Genomic DNA, 18,792 nt, shown 5'->3' on the forward strand with positions numbered 1-18,792 from the left:
CCACATTATACGCTCTTTTCGTCCAGCTCCTTGACATCCCTATATAAAACCGTGTAAAATTCACTGCTTAATACGCTCATCATCCCGTTTAATACACTCTTTCATCTGCTGAAAATTCTAAAATATTGTACTTTAAAGGGGTACTGGGAAAATTTTCATTAACTTTTACATTTACCGTTAGTGCCCGCATTTTCAAGAATTTGTAGGAGTTTTTTATTTGGTAAATACAATAGAATAGAATGCGACCCTTCAGTACCTACAAGACTACTGTATTCAGAGCCTGTCCTCCTTGCTGGCAGTTTTAAATCGCATTGTTAATTAAGACTTGACCGGTGTGCACAGTGTACAAATGTGAAGTGACTCGTTAGTGCGAATATGAATAAAGGAATGAAACGGAAACCTTTATTGATATCGGAGAAATTACAAATTTTCCGTAAATATGATGAAAACACCATTATGAATCAGAAACAGTTGGCGGAATCATTAGGAATCCATTCTTAAATGCTTAAAACAATAGTGAAGAATCGTGAAGCTGTTTACGAGGCTACAACGGGAGGCTGCAAGCAAATGAAGCGAAATCTGGAAAAAGGAAAAAAAATTGTGGAATGGCTTCACCAGCCTCGAGATGCTTCCATTCCCGAGAAATTGCAGAGACGATGAAAACTGAGTTCTCCGAATCTAATGGATGGTTGGACAGCTTTATGCAACAGCATGGCATTAGACACTGTTACAGTATTTGTTCTGATATTTTCTGAAAGGAAAGAAAATAGAATAACCTTTTATCCTGCATAATTACAGTATTTAATTCTTAAATTTCTTCAACAAATGTTTATGCTGATTCATACCTTTGTGTTAAAATTTAAAAAATCCAAAAAATGACCCACTCTCGCTAATATGTAGTCCCGTTTAATATGCTATTTTTATGCAGTCCCTTGAAGAAGTCTTACCGAGGTTTCACTGTGTATAACATTCCAGAACACATATTTTTAATGCATTGGGCAAGTATTTCTATATACCAATCAGTTTAGTATTTCTCCAATGAAGAAAATCAGATATTTACTTAAAAATCATTAGTGAATAATAGTACAAAATATTATTCTTTCAGATTAATAAAAGAACTTTCTTTCTTGCAGAAAAATTACTATGTAAATTTATAATAATTCACAATAATCATAGCTATTAAATTTAACATACCAATACTACAGTATTTCGATGTGTTGATTAAAATTATATGGAATCACAGCAGAACTAATACAAATGAGTACCAGTAGAGAAAATGCAACAATATGAATAATGCGCCATAATTATTATCTTCAAGTAACTGTATTCATTTTTATTTTTAACAGGTATAATGTACTCATATATACATCACGTGCCTTTCCATTTGGAAGTTTATTATGCCAATTTCCATGTGAGTGAAAGATAATGGCGTTTCGAAGGTTGAATATATATTGCTCTATCTTAAGGCAATAAGAAGGAATTTCTCCGGGCTATTGGCTATTCCAGTTAATTGGAATAATTGTAACTCTGCAATAACGTAAAACAGTATAACATAATTAATAACTTATCAGTTATTATACATCTTGGCACTGAACAATAAACAGCAGGAGAAATCTTATGGAGCTGTTAGTTTATATTATCTGGTCGGAATAGAATCAGTGGCAGAACTGACATCTCGTCTTCAAGCCAAATAGTCAACTATAAACTTGTGATCATATTCAGTTCAAATATCCTGTATGTATCACAGTGAGAAGTTCATACTTCAGGAAATATTTGTCCTAACAAAATCAGATAAGTGAGGACTAATAATATTCGCCATCAGGAGAGACTATATGCCAAGAATGGGGCAAAAATTCTAGCGTTAGTGGTTCATTACTTACACAAAATATTCATATCACATATTAAAATACGTTATTTTAAGTAATTTTTCTTCTAAAGATAAATTCAAATACAAAACTTCTTCGTGGAAGTTTCAACAAGGCCGAATTAACAAACAAATTCTTTCATATTACAATTTATACTATGTAATAACAAGGGTTTCGGATTGTGATAACATGTAGTCTTTTTCTTCTTTATTCAGGAACACTGCTCGTTTAGTTATAAATTATGTATTCAATATTTACAACCGAAAATGTATACTTCTTACCGGATGTCACTTTTTTACCATTATAATTTTTTATCACTGTTCCATGCTTTAAATTATCAGCAAACGCACGCACGCACGCACGCACAACACACAGTGAGGTTACATAGGAACGCTCGGGTTTTGCAGGAGCCGTTCCCCGTCAAGAAATGGCATGATCACCGGGAATAGTGCATTCGCATTCTCGGCACACAAGCAATGAGTGACACTGCAATTTCGCTGTAGTTGTGTTGTGAGAAGTAAGTTGGAGGTGAAAGTTGTAATTTTAAAAGTTTGAGTTAAGTTTGAAGTGCTCTGTGTAGGCTACTGCTGTAATGACTTATTCATTACGTGAACGTACTTATTTGTACAATACATACATACGGAAACGAAAATCTTGTGTGGCGACAAGATGCAAATTTCGATATAAGTTTCCAGAGAGATTTGTTCCAGCTGCGAGTATGATAAGGGGACTTTATAAGAAGTTGATGCGGACAGGTTCGGTAAACGATGAAAAAGTGAAAAGAGAACGCTATGTTCTGTCGGAAGAGAAATTTAGACGAAATTGGTGAAAGATTGGAACACCCCTCAAAAATCCCTCAGACATTCAGTGCAGGAAACTGGAATACGTAAAAATTTTCCTCTGTAGCGATAAAATTACTTAAATTAAGGGCATACAAGAATGCAAGAAACCCACACTCCATAAACGAACTTAAACAGAATATAAGAGATGCATTAAATTCTATCAATGCTGAAGAACTTGCGAGAGTGACTGCAAATTTCATAAAAAGATGTCAAATGTATGTTGCAGTAAATGGAGGACATTTTAAGGAATGAATGTGAGCTTGGTAAATACTGTAACTTACGACGTCAATAAAAGTGATATTCCTCGAAAGTTACTATAGTCAGTCTTGTCCCCCTTTAGTATCAAACAGCAAATTTAACAAACATTGAGATTGGTGTTCCAGATCCCATTTGACTGGTTATAGCAGAATGTGATCATGTTAGAAAGTGACAACGCAATGTTGTATAATGTATCACACAAAATTTGTACACATTACATTGATTGATTTTAACTACATTAGACGTTCGTTCCTTACGGGTTGTATGATGAGGCAAACAGTCGTAATACATCACTGTCTGGTATATGTCCTTGTCCCGAAATAAGCAACCTTTTGGTGACTTCATTTGCAGCTGAGTTTGATGGTGCACAGACCAGTAAATGTGCACTGGATTTATGCAAATGGTATAGCTGTGAAGAAAATCACACTATGCAATGACAATATCTAACAAAATTCAAATATTCATTAACTTTTTTGTATCTATTTTTATTTTCTTTAATTAGCGATAAATTAGAATACCTTACCTTTTCATAATTGCAATTCCATTAGTACCATATGTAATAACTAAAATTCTCTATCCTACTCCTGTAAGAAATAACTCTACATGTACCTGTGTAATTGCTTCCACAACTGTAACAGTTTTTCCAGTTCCAGGTGGTCCAAAGATGAGATATGGAGCAGGATAAGATGTACCTGACACAATGTTCCTCACTGCTTGTTGTTGCTGTGGGTTTTCTCTTATTTTTTTGTTGAACCATGTTCTGAAAGATATTTCATTACCATTTGGAATTCGAATGTCTCAACCAGTGCTCTGCAAACAACTCTTAAATGGCATGCAAAGATGAAAGATTAAAATAATTAAAGGTGTGAGAATGATATAGTCCAGCGTTTCCCAAACTGTGGTTCGCGAAATTTTGCAAGGAGTTCGCCAAAATTTTTACCTAATGGCGGATTTTGAGGTTTTTGTTTTTTATTGTTATGATATTATTACAAAATACACCTGGAATATCGATCTGCAGCAACTATGACTCTATGTGGATTAGACATATTGTTTTCAGTTCTTTGAAATGAAGCATGTGTTTAGATAGTGACAGAGAATAGCTGTCTCAATCTGTTATAAAGAGAAGATACTGTTGTTGACACAGAGATATGTGCCACGTGATCGAAAGGAGGAATAGATGGTCGGGTACAAAGACACATGCCGCTATCCTATGGCCTTATGTGATTGAATAGTGACAGGGGATAGAATTTGCAGTCTGTCATAAAGAGCAGATGTGCAGTATTTATGACCCGAGCAAAGAGGCGGTCAGGAGGTATATTTGTAGAGCATGTGCATTCTTAAGTCCTGAAATTTCGTCCTGTCCTGTGATCAGTTTGATCACATTTCCCTCCCCTCGCGTATATGGTACATAAGAGGTTACGTCCATTTTCGCCTTTCCCCCCTTAAAATTTTCTAGAGCTCCTTCAGTGGAGCAGCATAACCTGGAGACAATGGATCAACAGGCTTGGAGCTCACATATTCAGTTTCTTTTAGCCCGAACCCTTTGTGAGGACGCGTTTTGCGTATCTCTTAAATTTCTCCTTCTTCAATTCAATTCAATTAGGTCCTGAACGATCTTTGTATACTTACATGTGCAATTATGTATACCATCTGTTAATTCTTTTGATTGATGTCTTTCCGATCTGTTCAATAGTTTTCAGACATCATGTCTGAACTTCTGTTGTCTTCTGTAGCACTTAGAGCAGTCATAAAACGTGATGAAGACGTTCCTGCGTTAATTTCTAAACTCTAAACTTTTCCTTAGGAATGGTTAAGTTCCACCGCAGAAAATTAACAACCAAGTAAATCGCAAATTTCTAAACATAAGAACTTCAAATGTAACAACCAATCACAACTGTAGAAATTTGTAGCTCCAACAATAAGCTACCTCTACTTGCCCTGGTTGGCAAATGCAGTTGTATATCGGTATCAGAATTGTTTCAGTTCACATCTAAAATGGATAATTGGTTAAAACGTGGAAACTGATACGGGAACAGAAATTGGGAGTGAGTGCTGCGTCAAGCCCATAGGGTGATTCAACTTCTAGTGATGTGTGTCAATGTGACAAAGGTCAACCATGTATAAAGTGAAGAAAGTACGATGATAGTAATATTAGATTTGGATTTTCCTATATAGGTGACAAGGACTGTGCAAGACCGCAGTGTGTTGTTTGTGGTGACATTCTTGCTAACAGTGGTCTTTCTCTACTTAAAAGCCATTTCCACAGATTTTCAATTACAGAAAAGTTATAAATCTTTGCCATTAATTAGTTTTAAGGAACTCCCAATGTTAGCGAATAAATCCATAACAATCTTATTACCTTTTGCATCCACATATTTGTGCGAGAAGTCTCTTTCTTCATAACCCTATCTAAAAATAAATCCAGAAATAGACATTGTGCTGAAAGTGATATGAGATTTCCTATAACTTCTTTAGTTCCTGACTTCAAAGCTCTGTGCTATCGAAATTAAGTACGACCTTCTCATCGAATTTTAACTGAAGAGGTGAATAACTCTATAACAAAAACGACTAGGTTAAGAAACAAGTTTAAAATATTGAAACTACCCTGCAACTTAAGTCCGCATGAAATTCTGTCACTACATAAAATATTTCCATAATATCAATAAACCAATTCTCAGTATATTATGCTGAAATTAAAATGTGTGATCTCCAATAATGTGACTTCAAAGATAGCAAAATGTGCTATTGTATTATTATTATTATTATTATTATTATTATTATTATTTTAACAAACGGCGGGCATTTAATTTACATCAATCACCCATGTGAAGCAAGTTATGTAGACCAACTTACCGACAGAGTTGTTGCCCAGGGTGCGCCATAGGAGGCTGGTCTACACTACACCTGCGATGAGATGATTATGGAGATTTGTTGGGATGCCACAGGGGAACTGGAGCTTCCCGGAGAAAATTCCTGTGTTACCTGGACCACGACTTGCCCAACTTAAGTTATAAATTGGGGGTACATCAGGAATCGAACCCGAGTCCACAGGATTATACAGTAAGTCCAGCCTTCTAGTCGCGAGACCACTATGGCGGCCACTATTGTATTATTAACTTACCTATTCAATTTGGGTTTTAATGTTTTAAATGTATAATTGTATGAATTTATGTAGTTTAAATATTTTATGCGTTGTTACGTCATTTTTGGAGGGGAATCCTAGAGTAGGCCCATTTACCGTAATTACAGCAATTTTATGTTAATTTAAGGTTGTTAAATATTATTTCCATCAATAAGGGGTTCACCAAATTCAGATCATTCTGAAAGGGGTTTGCGAGTCGAAAAAGTTTGGGAACCACTAGTAAGCTGTCTTTCAATATCAAACTCCCTTCTAATATCTACATTACTCTTATTTATGAATCTATAATTTGCCACCTGTTGTAGAAACCTCATTTCAACCACCTCTTTCTTTCCTGTTGCATATCTATAACATATATAGGTTTGTAATTACCAAACAGAACATTTTTGAACATAGGTTCCTACATGAAAATTGTTCATAATTGTCTCCTTTATCATCTCTAAGAGGCTGTAATATAGTCACTGAATCATCCTGTACATTTAAAACATTTTATTCGTCTTATTAGTTTCATTTTTGTGACTAACATTAATTGAATCACTTCATTTACCACAGAAACTAGTCAATTATTGCTGGATGTTTCTTTAACTCTTAAAACAAGGATGTGTCAGTCAGCCAGTCTGAATACTCACACCTGCTACTTACGTGATTGTTACATTTCTTGGGGTTGCTACATGCTGTTTTGGGAACAATGCATGTGAAACTGAATGATTTCTCATCATTTCTAGTGCTCGATGCTGAACCCTGAGAGGCCAACGATTGAAACTATACTCCACATGCAGCTTCATTTTAGGTAAAAACTTATCTCTAAAACTAAAAAAGAAAAGAAAAAATAAGTATAATTAGACAACTGATTAATGTATAAGCAAAAATAATAATTGCACAAATTAAATTCATTTTTATGATAAACAGTTATGTCAGTTGTAAAATATTTTCTATAATCTTGTCAATTCCAAATAATATCAAGTTCAACAGCAAAACTGAAATTGTATGCCACAATATCAGTAAAATAAATTTTGTGAGAAATACCAATACTGACAATAAAACAATATAATTTTATAAATGTATAATTTTCCATATCAATATAATGCAGGTACTTCCAAATTGGCCACTGCATCAGCTATTAATGTAACATTAATAAAATACAAATAATTAAAAATATATTAGATATTTATAAATATCTCTGCGCATGTGTGTGTGCGCGAGTGCAACATTTCGAGATCCATTGGCTCAACCTCATAAGAATCTGTAATTTTATTGTGAGATGTTGATAATCTGTTCGATGTACACATCACAATGACCGTATGATTTGCTCGTCTTTTTCATTTTATGAATGATAGTGACTGAAGAAATGGTGAAATAATGGCTGCGTTCAGCCGGGACAGTGCTGGGGTAGCGATTCATTTTTGCTGAGTTACAGCAGCTGTTAGTGGCTGAACGACCAGACTGCAAAATGTCCGCTGTGTTTACAAACAAACACGCCATTGTTCTGTCTACTCCGGCACCATTGGTTGATGTCTACCCCCTCCACTTTCGCTGGCTAGCAGCAGGCTTGCAGCGAAAAAAATTTTGCTATGAAAAATGGCGGCTGCTATTCCAGCACTGTCGGCCAGCAAGGCGTTCAGTGCTGTCGCTATTTCAGCGCTGTCCCGGCTGAACGCAGCCAATGATAGGAAAACTGGAGTATTCTGGGAAGCATGGCCAATACCATCTTTGTCGACAACAAATTCCACTTGAACACAGTGGAACTTGAATTCCTCTCCCCAGCACGGAAAGTCAGTGTTCCAACTTTTCAGCCAATGACATGCCCTTTTAAACATTTTAAATAAGAGAACTCGTTGCAATAAGTGAAAGACTCAGGAATCTTCTATGCCACATCAATAAATTTAAGAATGCAGTTATATTGTCAGACTCCAAAGCAGCTATTCTATCAATAGTCTCTAGACACACACCTTCATCTCAAACAGCAGAAATAACTAAAATACTCTCTCAATTAATATCACTCAATAAAAGAATTGTATTCCAATGGATACCATCCCATTGTGGAATCCTGGGAAACGAGAATGCGGATGCATTAGCAAAGAAGGGCAGCACTGCTACTTACAGACCTGTTACTAAATCTACGTATTACTCTGTGAAAAGATTTATTAAATCTAACATACTTAGACTTCAACAAACAAAATTTGATAACACAATCTCAAGGGAAAAAATGGAACTCTCTGCATCATAATCCATAGTTAATTCCCGATTTACCACGAAAATCGTCTGTAGCTGCATTTAGGTTGGCAACAGGCCATGATTGTTTGGCCAAACACCTGCATAGAATTGGAATATATCAGTCCCCTAACTGCCCATTGTGCAACTCAAACCAAGAAATGGATTCGGAACACCTCAAAATCTGTGTTTCAGTGGCTGACCATCATAATATCTTTGAAAAATAATGGAATGCAAGAGGTCAAATGACTGTATTGGCAAACGCCTGGCATTAGAAAACAACAACAACATTTTAATTACAGAATGACTTGCAGAGCCTAACAATTTAATTACTGGTATTTTAAATTTTCTAATATATGTGTAATATACTTTTTTCCATGCTATGTTACAAAAACCAGGGTCCACTATCGTAATTACTTTCACTGACCTAAAACGGATTATACCACCCTATACTTTTACATTATATTTTGCCCCACTATTAGAAAGATCGCCCTTATCTATTTACGGTGTATGAAGCAGTATAGAACATAAAGTCAGAATGTAAAGTAAACATTTTGTGAGTGTAAATCCAGTGATATGTCAATACCTATTAAATTTATAATGTCATGTGTTGGTTTGCAAACAGAGACGATAAGAGAACAATGAGCTACGATCCGGCTTTGTGGTCAGAAAACAATATTTGAAATCTTTACGTAAACGTACCAGTATTATTACAATATGATGAACCGCATAACAAAGGGTATGGCCAGGCGAGCTACATTTGTCACAGGTTTTCTGCGACAAATGTAGTTGGAATTATAGAATGTGATGGGTTAAATGCAAGCGGCCACATGAAGCAGTAAATGTAACTTGTTAAGCCCATTCCAAGGTCATGTCGCAACTCGAATGTACCCGGGTCCATTTCTTCTGAGACAAATACTGCTGCTGGGTGGCCAGACGTGGCGACAATTACTGCTGCTGGATGGCTACATGTCGCTACAAATGTATCCACGATGTGTTTGGTGTGTCAATATGTTTGTCATTTCTTTTACATATTGTAGCCAAGTCATCATTTCTTGTAAATTGGAAGTATTTGACTTCTCTGCCTTTGGTTTTTTTTGCATAATTGTTGCATCCGAACACGACACAATCTGGCATTTTGTAGTGTTTAAATCACATATAGGAAAACCTGTATAAACTTTTTTATATAGTACATTTCGTAATTTTAAAATATTAATAATAATAACAACAATAATAATAATAATAATAATAATAATAATAATAATAATAATAATAATAATAATAATTACCGGTATTATTATAATAATAATAATGATGATGATGATGATGATAATAATAATAATAATAATAATAATAGTAATAATAATAATAATAATAATAATAATAATAATAATAATAATAATAATAATAATAATAATAATAGCAACCAATGATCAGCGATAAAGCCATTAATAAAGTGATAATCGTGTGTCTCTTTACTCAACAAAAAAATTTCAAGTTATTTAAATATGCTGTAAAATTATTCTACAAAACTTCCCCTCTCAGTAGACTATCCACACGTAATAATAATCCTTTATTGGGGAAAATGAATTTTAGAAACAAATAATAATTATAATAATAATAATAAAATAAAACTTAGGGGCAAGCATCTGACATGTTAGGCCTATTTGTGACCAATTAATTTTCCCCTTTAAACGAATTAACAATATGGTAATTGTTAGTTACTGGGAATTCCTATTATTATGAAATCAATATTTTTAAAAATGAAATTTATATTAATATATTTATTTCCACTTTAGTAGATCCCAAAGGAGAGTCAAAGAATATACAAGGCAAAAAACTTTTATCCCCTACCTGACAATAAATAAAGAATAAAAATCATGCAAATAACTAAAAAAAAAATTGTAATGAAAGTACAAACAACCATGTAAAATGAATGGCCATGCTTTAATTTTTTAGCAATGACATAAGCGAAAATAAAATGTCATGTAAAAGACACACAGACTAAGACTTTAAAAACAATGAAATGATAAATCAAAGTCATTCATTTTACAGTAGAGAATTATAATAATTTAGTGTAATGTCAATTTACAAATGCGTATGGACAGGACATGTGTAAGCTAATTTTAAATACTATTTTCCTAACCTTACTCCTGTTTTTTGTTACTTCATCAGAAGGAAAAGTAAATATCGCCACTAAGTTCCCTTCTGGTAATTTCATTTGCAGTCAAGTATACAACACCTTGGGATTTTATTTAGGCCTTATGTATTCTAAAATAAAACACTGATGAGTGCAGTGAAATTTATCTCTCGAATTAGCTATAAGATATCGCAATTTGTGCCACACCGCTTATCTCATAGTGTTAGAATATCTTTTGTTTGTCAAAAACTTTAAGATACACTGAGAGTGTAACATACTCTTAAGATTCACCTTTTTTAAGGTTCAAGGTTCATTACATTGTTAACAAGATCCAACAATTGTTGACTAAATTTTATTACTTTTTACTTTGTTTTCCTAGTTAATAAGTAAAATAACATTTTGCAATTTCAAAAAGATCAGTTAAGTAGGGCCTGTTGATGTTAATTTTTTATCAGTGTTGTACCTACAAGGGAGTCGGTCTACAAAGTCCACAGTAAGCATGATTTGCAATTATGTGACAGATTTACTACAGGTACTTAACTAAAAAAATAAGTTTCAAAACCTATTTATGACTTTATTTGTATAGTACCTAGATATCGTTGTAAAATAAAGCATTTATTCCTACATATTGCACGCTTAATTCAACACCTTGTTGCACTTGTCACACCCATAACAAACAAAAAAATTCATATCTAAAAGAATTATAATCCAAAAATAATTTAAGACTATGGAATAGATACCTCATTAACTTACATTTTTGGAAAAATTGTGATATTTACTACTCTTAACATAATTCACAAAGTTATTCATTAGAATGTTTAAGATCACAAATCTATGTTCGAAAAATGTCATACCCGAAACCAAGATTTAAAGTTAAATACTTCATTTGTAATAATGGTTTTTCTAAATCTATTTGTTGATTTGTAATAATGGTTTTTCTAAATCTATTTGTTGGAGGTGTTTGCTCTTCTTGAGAAGAAGACATTCCAATAATTGATGTGCTAAAATAAACATTGTATATTAGATTAAAGTTACTTTTAAAACAAAAAATTGAGTGCAAATGTCACACCCGTAACCATGGAATGAATGGCCCTTAAATATTTTCACCAAAAAAAGTAATAAAGACACCACAGAACACACTGCTAACCACGCACAAACTCAATATAATCACGTGACGACTGTAGTGTCTGCCCAATGACGTCACAACAGCCGATACGACAATTGAGCAGAAAGCCAGAATACACCCACCTGGGGTCTGCGGAGGCCAACCAACTGCCATTCCCACCCAGTCAGTGAAGTTGCCGCCCACTCTGTTAATTATTACACGTTCAGAACACAAAGTCTCGTTTATATTTGATTCACCCTCGTTTCTTCACAAATCAAGTTACCGGTACTGTAAAAAGTAATGGGGAAACAACGTAGGTCTACACATGCACGCACACATAAATTCGGCAAATTCCTACGGTTTGTGTTAACATTTTCGTCAGTCAGTCATTATTATGTTAGCACTGGTACTACCCCATTAATTCAATGTTCTAAATTATCATTACTTCCTTTATTTTTTTTTGTTCTGATTTTAAAAATACACTTACGATTTGTGAAAGCCCAACCTCACATCTGATTCTCTTACTTCGTGCACCTTTCCTTCATATTTCACTGAATCATTGCCTTGTATCATTACGTACACACTGTCACCACGAAGTACAGAGGGCCGATTCTCAGACAGTCCAGGAACCTAAAATAATAATTTGTTAAAATTACTAACATTTCAAATATATCTTTTTATTACCAGCACACATTTTACATTAAATCAAGTTTCAATTAATTAATAATTTAATTGATATAATTTTATATTTCTTATTCTCTCTCACAGTTTCTGTATACTTAATAAATAACATTGCAAATTCATTAATTTGTCCATTGACACAAATATTATCTACATATTAAATCAACCGTACTGTTTCATCTTCAGGCTGTGACACAAATACCACTTCTTTAGGTATACTAGATATTAATATGGTAAAGGCATACTATGACAGGCCAGGACGGCCCAGAGTGTGGGGCGAGAGAGTAAGGCTTCCACCTTTACAGACAATCGGCAAGTTAATAACAGTAGGGATGTCAATCCTACGTGCCTACTGCCTACAGTATATTAATATGGTCATTCCATATCAAATCAACACAGAAAAGTACAATTCTCAATGTTTATATTTTTTATTTAAAAAAAACTTATTCCACATTTAGAAGATATAATTCTGTACAAAAAGTAGTTGGTGTTAGGTTTTTTAGTGACCAGTTTTCAAGGTACAATCAGCCAAAATTTGATGCACTGACCAGTTTTAAAAGTGTTATATTTTCAAGATTATTAAAGTTACAATTGTGGTACAGGTGTCATTAGGAAGCTTATAAAGTGAACTTTCAAATGATAATATGACATGACCTGAAAAATTCTTTAACTTTTCAAGGTCATCCAACACAAAAAAAATGATTTTTTTTTTTTTTCAAAAAATATATTTTATGTATGATTTAATGTATTAACTATGTTCCAAATTTGAATTTTGGATGACAATAGGATCAGGAGATAAAAATTAATAAATCAAGTACCCTATGGAATTTTAAAATTTCTTTTTAGGCGAGTTTTGTCGCATCTATACTTTCTAAACTATACGACAAAATTATTCCAATGAACTAAACGGTGATCGACATACGAAGGCTCAATGTATCCAACTTGATCTTGGATTGAAGCAAGTGACGTCATCTAGTAATACGCGAGAACGGGGAAGTTGAGGCACGAATTGGCGAGTTGCATGGCAGCAGAGGCAAACTCGAGTCACAGTGGTGTCAAACCATTGGTAACAAACGAGGCTACATTCTCAATTCAGCAACAAGCAGCAGTCGACAAGTTAAACTAGAAAAATTTGCAAGTAATGTTGAGTGAAGAGAGAAAATTCACAATGTCTAGGCCTATGCAGCGCATATGGAGTGAGCATGCAACAGATACCTTACAGTCAACATCCCTTCTCGACAGACATATTCATGCATAAAACTGGCTGCTGTCTCCGACACAACCAACCCGGATTTTTTTTGTGACGTTTATTTTGACATGCCTTAACATCTCAGAGAGAGGGAGGGAGGGAGGGAGGGAGGGAGAGAGAGAGGGATAGGGAGGGAGAGGGAGATGGAGAGGGGGAAGGGGAGGGGGAGGGAGGGGGGAGAGAGAGAGAGATATGTGTGTGCGTGCGTGCGCGCGCGCGTGTGTGTGATCTTTATATTAGTAAGCTGTGGACTATTGTTGTGATTCTTTCATTGCTATATGTTAAAAATATGACATATTCATTTTAGCCGATTTCAATTTTTAATGATCATGAATATTATGATAACATTTAAATCAGTTTTTAACGGTCAAAGTATAATGTCTATATTTCACATTACAAAGATGCAGCGATATCATACCTGTAAACTTAAGAGTTTACTATTTGGTATTGTTTGCATTTCTTCATCATCGACATCATACATATGAATATCATTTTCCATCTGATGTTCCTCTATGTATAAGAGGTGCCTGAAGAAAGGAACATAGTCTTTTTCCTCAATACTTGTTACACCTGGAGTTACAGCATTCATTTTCAGCAGAGACCTAGAATAACACGATTACAAGAAATTCGATTTTATTCTATAAAAATTCAATACAATAAGCCATTATTTATTCATTTACACATAAAATGATATAACATTTCATCTCAAGTTATTGAATGGTGTAGTGCTAATAAGTCACGTCTCAATAACAATAAGACTGTTAATATCAATTTCAGTCTCAATCGAAGCAATTTCGTTCCTGGTAATTCGAACAGATTTTCAGGTATTTACCTACAATTAAACTTGGAGGGCAATCTCACACTGATTTTACTACAGACAAAATAAGTAAAGGTATATTTATGTTAAGAATTCTCAGTTATAGCATAGATCAAAATTCACTTATTTCAGTTTATTATGCTTATATACTTAGCCATCTAAGGTATTCTGCTTTGGGGTAAACATAATTCGTCTAAAAAAAAAAATTATTTTGCAGAAGAGAGCTATGAGGATTATCTGTGGTGTTACTCCTCGTACCCATGGTAGATCATTATTTTCCAAGCTTGGTGTATTAACACTGACGTCTTTATAGGTATGTCTTGAGTTGCCTTATTTATATTAAGAATAATTTGTCTAAATACATTTTTGGTTCTAATTTACATAATTATCCAACACGAATTGTTCAAACATTTATCTTAATAAAAACAAATTCAACATTACTCAAAATAATTTTGAAACAGTATCAGTTAAACTTTTTAACAGTTTATCTATTCATGTAAGGGAATCAATCAATCAATCAATCAATCAATCAATCAATCAATCAATCCATCCATCCATCCATCCATCCATCCATTCACCCAACACATCTGAGGGATGTAGTTATTAAATATATTTTCACGGACGAGAAACGAAACAAAACGAAAGTACTGATATAAGAAAAAAATTCGGCATATATAGCATAATGAATACCATAGAGTAAGTTTATACATTCCCAGAAGATAATAAAAACAACATCAGGTGATATATGTGTAAAAAATTTCTTTGGACTGTAGAATGATCAAATTACTCTTAAACACAAATACCAGTACAGAGGATTTTAATTCTCAGGAAGGCCCAAGCAAATGAGCCACATAAACTCCTTTTTTGATTATTTATTATTATTATTATTATTATATTTATTACTATTATTATTGTTATTAAGACAGTGGGAATGGATTAATACTATGGCGGTGGTGGATGACAATGATGATGACGAAGACCGCAACATTACAAATAAGAAATATCTTGGTAAAATCAATAAACTTTAAGGAATCTGGTTGCAACACTTTAATGAATTAAAAGTATTACGTTAGTTTCTTTTTCTTTAAAACTTTTAACCATCCTTGTTCGTAATAAGTTAATAAAATATTAGAATATGAAACAATTGTTTATATTTAATACATGCCACCCGTACCTTACTTTCGTAAGTTCTTGGACATCATTTGGGCTCAGATTGTCCTTTGGCTGTAAACCAGTATTAAGAATACGACGTAAAACTGAAGATGTTTCGTATTGCTTCAACTTCCTTACAGGCACTAGGCGGGATGGTATTCTGAAATAAAAAAAGGTATAAAATTACAGAAAAATATCACTGACATCTTTTCATAAGGATAAGAATGTGACAATTGTGACATGAATAATGTCCAGTGCTGTTGAAATAGAACATGTTCAGAATAAAGAACATTGAAGACTTGAAGTTGAATAGGCCTATAGCTATATAAGATAACAGGTAAGGTAGGTAAGGTCATTACAGGACATGAAGGTCCATAGGGTAGCAGGAGCTTGAGGCTCCCACCTGTACAGACAATCGACATTAATGACAGTACGAATGTTAGTGTGTCTATTCCCAAGAAATTACCCCCTGTGATTATTTCCTTTGGAGATGCATCAACTCTAAGAAATACACAAATAATTCACTAACATTACTTGATCTGCAAGAAAATATTAAAATATAAATTAGAAATATTACAGCAGGGGCCTGTTTCATAAAAATTTAGTAAAAAAAACTCTAGTATCTTACTATAGTAAATTTAAACTTCTACCTAAGTTTCATAAAATTTTTACTACCGACCTTAGTAAAACTTTTATTCTAGTACACCATAGCCTACTTGACAGTATTTATGAATAGACCATCTAGTAGGATGACATGTAAATATAATAGAAGATCATGGTTATTTTTCATGCTGAAGATATGGAGCAGTGTTTTCTAGTACGATTTGAAATTGCTGAAAACATAAATTGAAACATTCATTGAATTCATAAGTATTTTCAAATATATAAAACTTTGACCTCGGCCTAAATCTTCTATATTCCACAATAACTTTATCATTGTCACTTGATTCTGAACACTTTTTTGGATAATTTTGCTCCTTTTACTTAAATATTGTGCACTAATACCGGTACTTAATTTTACACAGCTATAAAGTTGAGTAAAAAAACCTTAGGATTTAACTAAAGTAAAATTACTATAATAAAATATATGAAACACCTTTTCTACCTCAGTAAAAGATTAAAGTAAATGAAAGTTTCTCTTAGCAGTTACTACAGTAATTATTTTTACCCTGGTAGTTACATGAAACACAGTTTAGTAAATACCATGATAAATTTGTTCACAATAAATTCGTATCTCCAGCAGTTTCAAAATGGTGGACTTAGAAACAAAACTGGTATGGACATCACAGATACCCATACTATGAATGAATTATGAATAATATCATTGATACAGAAACGTTTATTCGAAAATCTTTCAGACAACTAGACGTGTAAGATAAGATCAAAATGTGCAATCTGCAGCAATTGAATAGTTAATGAAATATAACTTACGGTGGTAATGGTTCTCCTGGGACAATAGGTGCCTCCTTCTGCTTTCTGAATGATTTGGAAAGTGTCTTATATGGAGATGAGGGCTTCAGGTCATCTAGAAACTCAGGTTGAACTCGAAACACCTGATACAAATAATTAAAATTAAAACAAAATGTTTTGGTAGGGATAATTCAATACTACCAACAATATGTTACATGTTAGTTTTCAGTATCACTGATAGTGCTAAAAATATTGTTTTTATACAGTTTTCTATGGCATGGCATGACATGGGTAAACAAAATGGATTATAGTAATTTATGTATAAGAGAATAAAAATTAGATTTCATTTGCTAATGGAAAGTTTAGTGCCCAAGGCGAAGCTGAGGGTGATAATTTCCACAAATGCATAAAACATGTTTACTATCGGGTACTGTATAATATTTTATCCATGACTAGTATCTAGATTTAATTTTAAATAATTGTAGGCATTATCTTTGTAATGCGTTGTTTAATGAATGAATGTACGGATTTTATTGTTGTTAATGTCATTGAGAGAGTGATTTATAAATAATAAATAAATAAATAAATTTAGCCCGTACACATCCCGTAAGAGCAAGGGCCTCCTGTTGTCACAGGGAATTGCTCATAAGTAGACTCCTAAGGTGAGCGAGTCCTTGGGAGCTTGGTCATATTACTGATATTTCTTCGTTTCACTGTTCCTGACTTCCCAAAACATTTTAATTCACTGCTGTGAATAAAGCCATTGTTTAGATTTCTAACGATGATGAAATAAAGACCAGTTTAGATAGCCTACCAGTAATAGATAAAAATTATTTTCTCATCTGTAGTATTTCCCTCCAGGTATTATCACCCAGACTATTATTATAATAGTATGTGTGACTTTTGTCATAAATAAATAGATATTTCTCCTCCAAATTAATAATTTTTTCACAATCCGTTTATTTTAATTCCTTACCTACAAATACATTAAGGGAACGCACAGGTGAAATTGCAAAATCTTACAGTTTTCTTTTTTTTTCTCAAAGACCAAGGACACCAGTATAAAATTATGTGACACGTTTCCTTATTAAGATGAAATAAAAGGCAGGAATTTTTTTCAACGTGATTTTCTTTAATTTTCGACGTGTGAAACTATTTATATAATTAATTCATTCATTAATTAATACATTAATTAATACAGTTTTCATTTTTTTTCTCAAAGACCAAGAACACTAGAATAAAATTATGTGACACGTTTCCTTATTAAGATGAAATAAAAGGCAGGAATTTTTTTCAACGTGATTTTCTTTAATTTTCGACGTGTGAAACCATTTATATATTATATATTTATATAATTAATTAATTCATTAATTAATATATAAATGGTTCCACACGTCGAAAATTAAAGAAAATCACGTTGAAAAAAATTCCTGCCTTTTATTTCATCTTAATAAGGAAACGTGTCACATAATTTTATTCTAGTGTCCTTGGTCTTTGAGAAAAAAAATGAAAACTGTAAGATTTAGTAATTTCATCTGTGCGTTCCCTTAAGACACACAGATAGACTACCGTATATAAAAATACAGCCGTTATGTCAACAATTCAGCCCCGAATGGAAAAACCTGAGCGTCTGACAACTTACAATTGTGGTACACACGCACCATCAATATTTTTCTTGATGAGTATCGATCATGATGCACCGCACTATGCTGTGGAGCATTGTTCTGCAGCCTCTCTTTGGAATACATACTCGTACTACTTTTATGAGTTTTATGTAAACAAATGCGTGAGTGAAAATTTGAATTCTATATGATCATGCGTCCACTATCTCCACTAGTGGACATTTGTGAACATGATAATTATATAATAATATAATTAATGTCTTGCAATGAATACACTACAGACTTTTATTAGAATAATCAC

General features: G+C 33.3%; 1 protein-coding gene across 2 annotated transcripts in view; it reads right to left on the reverse strand.

Annotated features, from left to right (window-relative positions):
• LOC138702705 (putative helicase mov-10-B.1) overlaps positions 1-18,792 on the reverse strand; it is a 102,891-nt gene that overhangs the window by 30,014 nt on the left and 54,085 nt on the right. For both annotated transcript variants that reach the window (XM_069830030.1, XM_069830034.1), the window contains 7 exons: positions 16,891-17,012; positions 15,482-15,619; positions 13,909-14,092; positions 12,048-12,190; positions 6,747-6,914; positions 3,575-3,725; positions 3,223-3,374 (listed from right to left, as the gene is read on the reverse strand). In XM_069830030.1, the coding sequence (XP_069686131.1) occupies positions 3,223-3,374; positions 3,575-3,725; positions 6,747-6,914; positions 12,048-12,190; positions 13,909-14,092; positions 15,482-15,619; positions 16,891-17,012 (1,058 nt within the window). The remainder of the gene's footprint in view (positions 1-3,222; positions 3,375-3,574; positions 3,726-6,746; positions 6,915-12,047; positions 12,191-13,908; positions 14,093-15,481; positions 15,620-16,890; positions 17,013-18,792) is intronic.

The sequence above is a fragment of the Periplaneta americana genome, chromosome 1, assembly GCF_040183065.1.
Source record: "Periplaneta americana isolate PAMFEO1 chromosome 1, P.americana_PAMFEO1_priV1, whole genome shotgun sequence".
In the NCBI taxonomy this organism is placed as follows: domain Eukaryota; kingdom Metazoa; phylum Arthropoda; class Insecta; order Blattodea; family Blattidae; genus Periplaneta; species Periplaneta americana.